At 33.0% G+C, this 8,285-nt stretch overlaps 1 protein-coding gene across 1 annotated transcript in view; it reads right to left on the minus strand.

Moving 5' to 3' along the window:
- Positions 1-8,285, minus strand: part of LOC107701041 (neogenin-like) — an 81,598-nt gene that overhangs the window by 4,642 nt on the left and 68,671 nt on the right. Inside the window, exons 17-24 of the mRNA XM_016502957.1 lie at positions 6,017-6,249; positions 5,311-5,407; positions 3,994-4,101; positions 3,309-3,503; positions 3,194-3,226; positions 3,073-3,079; positions 1,098-1,306; positions 913-1,005 (exon numbers count right to left, since the gene is read on the minus strand). Of these exons, the coding sequence (XP_016358443.1) occupies positions 913-1,005; positions 1,098-1,306; positions 3,073-3,079; positions 3,194-3,226; positions 3,309-3,503; positions 3,994-4,101; positions 5,311-5,407; positions 6,017-6,249 (975 nt within the window). The remainder of the gene's footprint in view (positions 1-912; positions 1,006-1,097; positions 1,307-3,072; positions 3,080-3,193; positions 3,227-3,308; positions 3,504-3,993; positions 4,102-5,310; positions 5,408-6,016; positions 6,250-8,285) is intronic.

Consider the following 8,285-nt stretch of genomic DNA (forward strand, 5'->3'; position numbering starts at 1 on the left):
GCTGAGAGACACACACACACACACACACACACACACACACACACACACACAGTGAGCTTACCAAGACAACACAGCTGTTCCAAAACTTAGTGAGCTGATTTGCTGTATTCTTCCTACATAGACAGCATCCCTACTAAGGCAGCATTCTAAATGAAATGCAACCTTATAAGTGAGTGATTTGGAACGCCTTACATTGGCAGCGACTGTGTGCATCACATTAATAAAAGTAGTTGTAGTTTTGATTAAACGTTTGACGTTAAAATTACAGTGCTGAAAATAAAACAATAAATCCAAAATAAAATGAAAGTTAAATTATAGTAAAAACTATAATTAATAAATAATCTATTGATTTAACTTATAGTTTGATTTTTTTACCTTATTAAATTTTTTATATGAAATTATTAAACGCTACATAATGTTATTAAAATTGTATATAATATATTTTATATTTATTAATTTTATTTGTAGAATTTAGTCAGGTGTTAGTATATTGCTCTATGAAACGTAATAAATAGAAAGCACATACAAATATTTAGTAAAAATAGACTGAACTGTTAAGATTGAATGAATTAGACATTTATCATAATTTCTCTAAAATCGTCGGCCATCACGAATAGATCTTTTTGAATGTAATGCATTATGGGGCTGCTTTGACTAGGAAGGATATATGCAATATGCAAATATATGTGATCTTAAAAGACTGAAAAGAATCTGTATTGCGAGCACATTTTAAGCTGTTTAAGACAGAAGCTCACTAGGTTTGGATGTAGTTTGCTACTGTGACGAATTAACGAATGCTGCACTTCACACAGCACAACATGAAAAGCACAGGACAGGCTGAGATGGCATGGGACAATCAATGACGTGCCCTTTTTGCTTGCTTTTTCTTTTGAAGAAACTCTGTGAACTTACGCTGGGGAGGCTGAGAGTCGAGCGGCATCATCATTTTGGGTCTCACTCCCCTCCGACCAGCCAAAGTGGACACGCTCTCCTCCACCTCATGACCTGCGCACACAGACATGCATTCATGAAACAGACTGGGTCCTCGATGCTGGGTGCTGGGTGAGGTGTAGGTGAGGTGAAGCTGAGGCTCTCACCCCGTCTCTGATGGCTGGGCTCAGCGGCGGGGTCCTGGGTGGTCCGCGGGATGGGCGTCTCTGTCATGACCGGGTTGGGCTCGGGTGATTTGTCCATGGGTTTGAGCTCCAGACGCTCGTGATGGATCCACAGATCAGGAGGTTTCAGGTCTTTAGATGAACTCTTGTACTTGTGGGAGCCGGTGCTGGACTTACAGGCCGCACGCTTCCTGAAAACAAACACACTTGAATATTTAGAAAAAAAAATTTTGTAATTACTTGAATATTTAATATTTTATTTGTTTTATATTTTACAAATATTATATACTATGCATATATATATATATATATATATATATATATATATATATATATATATATATATATATATATATATATATATATATATATATATATATATATATATATATATATATATATATATATATATATATATATATATACACACACACACATATATATAATTTTTTTTTTTTTCCAGCTACCAGCTCAGATCTTCAGCCATAAGACTAAATCACCCTTTTAATTATTTTAAAATCATTAATCGAATATCAAAACTATTTGAAACAAGAACATGAATAGCTTGAGTGTGTTGGCACTCGGATAGTAGATACATTATATAGATGTTACTCTATACTATATATTTGATACATTATGAAAATTTCAATTTATGACAATTTAGAATAATTTCATAGAGATCTGACACAACAAAAGGTAAAAAAATAAAAAATAAATTTAGCTTTGTTTTATTGGTTAAATTAATTTTATCTCATTAAAATTATCTTTTGATGTCTTATAAAATTTATTTTTGCAATATCAAATATATTTCATATATTAAATATATATTATTATTAATGCATAATTATATATTTAAATTTTTAAAATATAACACTTCTAAAATAGACATTTAAAATGACTGTCATATAACATAACATTAAAGTCCCACATTTTCATAATTAGTATTTTAATGTTATTATATTTAAATAGCCAGTAATTCATATTTTTTAATAACATTAAAATAGGGGTTCTTTGTGACAGAATAACAACAATCAAGATTAACTGAAGTCAGATCCTGCAGCACTTATTGAGATCTTTTTCTGTACTTTTAATTCTTCATTCATGTTGAATTAAGCGTGATTTTACCACAGTTAAGGGGTCATATGATGCGATTTCATGTTTTCCTTTCTCGTTGGAGTGTTAAAAGCTGTTCGTGAATAGATAAGATCCCTAAAGTTGCAAAGACTAAAGTCTCAAACCTAAAGAGATATTCTTTATAAAAGTTAAGAGTCAACCATGCCTGCCTAAAACGGCTCGTTCTAACACGCCCCCACATGTCTACGTCACGATGTGGGAAGATTTGCATAACACCGCCCAAATGTTCACGCAAAGAAAGAAGGCGTAACTTTATTGTTGCCGCCGCCGCTATATAGACTTTTTATTTAATGATAAACATTTATAAATGTCTCACACACACACAAATACATTTAACTTGAAATTCAAATTAATTTAATTTAATTTAAATAAAAAAATACATTTAATTTGCATTTCAATTTCAAGTGCTATATGGCAGATTTAACAACTGTTTTAATGTCTGGTAATTGTTTTGACAATATTACACTTCTAAATATCTACTTCTAAATACATTTATTAAATATCAAATAGCATGTATAATATTATTGAATTATGTATGAATAATATGTATAATAAAATAATGGTAACACTTTACAACAAGGTTCATTAGTTTACAACTTTAGCTAACATGAACTAAGCATGAACAATACTTCTACAGAATTTATTAATCTTAGTTAATTTCAACATTTACTAATGCATTATTAAAATCAAAAGTTGTGCTTGTTAACATTAGTTAACGACTGTATTTTCATTAACTAACATTAACAAAGATGAATAAATACTGTAATGAATGTATTCCTCATGTGATTTAATACATTAACTAATGGAACCTGTAAAGTGTTACCAATATACTAAATCAATATGTATAATAAACGGACATGATTAGTTAAAATTATTAATGCATTTAAAACTTAATGTTGTGTGACCGTTTAATTTCCTTCTGCATTAGAAAGATGTTTAATTACCTTGATCACTGGACATTTTGTCTGATGGTTCCGCTGGAAACAAAGACAAACGGAATGAATCGAAGAGCACAAGGTGAGTTTTAACAGGCGAGTCTAAACGAGGTTAAGCTTTTACCTTTGGGGGTGTGGAACTGTGCCGCGTCTGACATGGGTCCCATGCCTTTGGAGTTTCTCGCCTGGATCTTAAAGTAGTATGCGGTGTCCAGCGTCAGCCCCTGAATCTGATGGGTCAGTCTGTTTCCCACCACGGGCTCCACCACCCAATCATGGACCTCGGCGTTCACATCGGTGCTGTAGTAGATGATGTACCCTGAGAGAGAGAGACAGAGAGAAAAGCATCCACTTTTCTGATTTCTGATTCGGATGCATGACTGATTATGTAAATCCTGTGATCGGCATCCGTAATGAAATCAGAGATCGACCGATATATCGATTTACCAATATTTTAGCATTTTACCATAATCGGATATCGGTTTTGTAATATCGGATTCACCGATAAACGCACGACTGAAAAGAGGAAAAACCAAAGTGAAGTATGTTCTTACTTCACTCAGTCATTTGTTTACTTTATAACAGTAAATAAATATCGGGTCTGCATATCGGTTATCGGGCACATAAACATGCAAATAATTGGTATCGGTTATAAAAAAATCAATATCGGTCGATCACTAAATGAAATCAGGCTAAAATTTGTTTCACTGTCATGCAAATAATGTCACCAGGCAAAAATCTTGATGCTTCTAAAAAATAAGCCTGATTTTCTTCAAGCATGTTTTGTGGTGAAGATGTTTTTGGTGTACCTGTGATTTTGCCGTTGGCTTCAGTCGGAGGCTGCCAGTTGATGTTGATGATTCGTGGATTTCCCTCTTTACTGATCACCGTCACATCTTTTGGAGCAGAGCTGGGAACTACAAACCACACCAAACAACATTAAAGCCCCAGAATACAACTACATAGACTATTACTAAAAGCTTTGTCATTGCAATTTGTCCCGAAATCATGTTAAAATGCCAATAAGATATGTTTCTTTTGTTTTTTCTTACGTTTTATCATGATTATTAATTTTATTTACCACTTTTTTATGTTTTTTCTTCTTGTGTGTGTGCATATATTATTATTGCTTTTATAAAACGGTTATTCCATATATGTAGTAAGGTTTCACAGAATAAAACGGAGCAAATAAAGTGTAATGATATTAATAAAAACAGTATTCTTCCACCAAACAATGTAGTTCCTCAGAAACAGTTGTGGCTGCAACAAAGTGGTTGCCGAGCAACACACAGACGTAAACAATACAACAGCTTCGAACGTGACTCAACCAATCAGAATCAAGGACCGGAACTATCCGTTTTATAAATATATATATATAGCTTTTCAATTTCCAACTCTTATAGAAAATTGTAATCTTAAAGAAAAAATTGAAATGAATGGATGTAGTCCCATGGATTTGTTGGCGAGAGTCGAGGATTTGTTGAATCTGATTTGTATTGAAAAACCAATAAAATAACTTTGAGAACAAAATGCAAATAAGACATTAAATATGCACTCATTTTGCATGCATTCTGAAACTAAACATCTGTGTTTTAAGTTTTATGTACTTTATGCATTAATTTTGGATATTACAAGGTTGAGAGAACCCATGTTTTTTTCACATCTACAGACAAATTATAATAAATTATGAAATACATTTTATATAATAAAATGCTCTTGAAATAGTCATAAAATAATTGGGAACTTGTGTGGAAAAGCTGCTGCATACATGTTTAATGAGATAAAACTAGATGAAATGGCTATTAAATGCAGGCTTGCATTTAATGTACATAATTAAACAAATAATAACAACAATAATAAAAATAATTACACTAAATGAAATGACCATGACATAATGTCATAATAATTAATAATAATTCCTCAACCATAATCTCCTCAACCATAAGTCATATTTAATGGAATTTGATGTAATTTTATATATAGTGTGTGTGTGTGTGTGTGATACTATCTGTTAGTTTGAGTGGGATTAAGGGTCTGTTGAGTGTGTATACACAGTCTCTGTGTGTGTGTGTGTGTGTGTGTGTGTGAGAGAGAGTGTGTGTGTGTGTACTGGTATATATGCGTACTGCTCCTGCGGCTCTTGGTCACCATAACGGAGAACTCATAAAGCGTGTTGGGTTTCAGAGCCGTTACCGTATGAAACAGGGTCGTGGTGTTTGCCGTCTGACAAAACAAGCAGCAGACAAACACATGAATAAAGTTTATCACTGCATACTGTAACACATTTGACTATGTAGTATGCAGTAAGCAGTACACTAGTTTTCCATTCAACACACTAGAGACAGTGAACACTAGAGGGTGCTCTATGCACAGAAAATTAAAACACTGAAATACTCTTCAGAATCAGTGTTATTTTAGTATCGAGCTACTATTGTAGTTTTGACTAATAGTTTTAATTTTCTGTTTTTTTTTTATGTCACTTAAAGTTTTAGTAATTTTGTTGTATGTTTTTGAAATTTAAAAAAATGTCTATATATTTCATTAATTTTATTTCAGTTTAATTTTAGTTATTATTTTTCTAAATCAATTTAAATAAAATGAAAATGAGAAATGCTGCGTTGGCAACTAGCTTATTTATTTATTAAAAATTTTTTTTTTTACATTTTATTTCAGTTAATGTTTATTTCAGGTCACACATTTTTTTTATGGTTTTAGTTAACTACTATGATCCTCTAATCCACTTTAGAACATCAGTTCAAGTGAAATGAAGCAGTTTTGAACACCAAACTAATCACTATGATCAAAACAGCACTCCTTCGAGATGGTGGATACCTTATATTTGGTGTTGGCGGGGATGTTGGTCTTCCAGCGGATGGTGTAATATCTGGAGTCGGTGATCTTCTGGTTCTTGGCGAGCGAGTTGTCGGCCCAGCTGACTTTGACAGTGTCGTGGCTGAGGACGGTGGCCTGAACGCCCACCGGGGGCAGCATGGGTGTGGGGTCGGGTGCTGGGGTGTATGGGTTATTAAAGAGCTCATAAAAATCAATATCAGCATCTATGGGGTCTGACAGCAGCGGCACACACAGATGAGTCAGAGCAAATCATGATAAATGGAGAACAAAATAAAACAAAATCACATGGGTTTCAAAAATATGAGAGGATTGATCAGGGTTAGGCGACATAAAACGGATTAATGGTTTAGGTGTGGACGAGTGAGAGGAAAAATGAATGAAAAAGAGAAAGAGAGATATGATTAGAATTAAGAAGGCCCATATTTAAACTGAAACAGTATATATATGCAAAAATATTACAGGCTGAGTCATGGATTATATTGTATACACTGTATACAGAAAAATACTCACTGATTAAAGAAATAATATAAGCTTAATACAACTTAAGCTCTAAGGTCAGTATCTGAGAAGATAAGCACAGAAAATCATTTCAACTGATCCCTCAGACTGTAAAAAAATCGCATGCACAGTGATCCACTTACAATGGAAATGTATAATAATAATAATAAAATAACTATTATTATTAGTTAAACAATATTAAAACATAAGAAAAAACAAAAAAGATATTACTATTGCAATAATACTATTTTACTGTAAAATAAAAAATAGTATTTATAATAATAATTATTATTACTTTATTTATTTTACTATATACAATTTTTGTACTTTATTTGATTTATAGAAATACCAAAAATATATTACTATTGCAATAATACTATTTTACTGTAAAGTAAAAAATTTATAATAGTAATATTTATAATATTATTTAATGATAATGATAGTAAAAATACATTTTAATAAACTTTATTACAATCAATGTAACTATTTTACAGTAAAACAGTAAAATTACAATACTACTATTTATGGCTGTCTTAATTTCTTTACTTTCTAACTACAGAGCTTTTATTATTGTGTTTTACTTTAAGTGTGGATTTTCATGTCTATCCTGCTCCAGCATTTTTTATTTTTTTTTTGGCTAATTTAAGAGGGACAAATCCAAATTATCCTGTAATTAACAGCATGTTGCTGATCAACAGAGCTCTGAATTTAATTAAGATACACCTGGAATTGCTACTGATTTTTCTGTGAAAATATCCACAGATTTTTTTGTCAACAACAAAATAAGCAGGCTCAGCAGAAAACTGAAATAAATGATTGTTGCAAACAAGCTAACGCTCATCCTCGGCGAACTAACTAACTAATTTATGGGCCATTTCGCGCTCTAGCTTAGGTCTGTCAGAAAAGTTGTGTGAAGCTGACAGAGTGGGATCTGACGCAGATCTCAACCTGACAGGACGGCAGGGGGTCTGGAAAGCTCTAACAGCGGCGTTCTGTCTGAGACACCTGACGTACAGTGAAAGAAAGAGAGCTGTGAGCGCACACATTACACCTGTAGGTTTGGATGTGTGTTAGCGTGACACGCCGCGAGTCCCAGAACCGAGGGGGGCAGTATCTGTCACCTCACATATAACAGGAGAAAGAGATTGTAGTTTCTCTCTACTACAAAACAACGTCAGACTGATTTCTAGAGCCTGAGGGGTGTGCGATATATATCGTCTGCGATAATATCGTAAATGTTGTTTTAATGATGTGCGATTTGACATTATCGAGTATTTTGCAAAAACCATTCAAAACATCACTACAGAGCGCACGCATACATCACGTGAAGTCTAGACTAGTGCGCGAGCGCATTTAGAGTGCGTTCTTTCACTGCATGATTCAGTCTATTAAAATGCATTTAGAATGATCACAAATTCAAGACATGATGGCAGAAAATGTATATATTTATGCCATGTCATATAGTTAATTAATTTCACACGAAAAGTGCAGTTTTTCTCCAAATATTACCATGATTACAAACGTGATATTGATTTTTTACAGCAGTTCTATAAACAAGAAGTTTATTAAAAGACTTACGTTTTAGACAGCATATTGCCTGTTTTTGCTCTATTTCGACAACAAAAATTATTCCAAACACAGCCACAGTGCTGTTTTGCGTCTCTGTGCAACATGACGGTGTTTCGTTCCTGAATTAATCAACCGTTTAAATGATTCGGTTCAGTCGCAATGACTCACTTATTAACAGTGA

This window comes from Sinocyclocheilus anshuiensis, unplaced genomic scaffold, assembly GCF_001515605.1.
Source record: "Sinocyclocheilus anshuiensis isolate Anshui unplaced genomic scaffold, SAMN03320099.WGS_v1.1 scaffold1468, whole genome shotgun sequence".
Lineage (NCBI taxonomy): Eukaryota > Metazoa > Chordata > Actinopteri > Cypriniformes > Cyprinidae > Sinocyclocheilus > Sinocyclocheilus anshuiensis.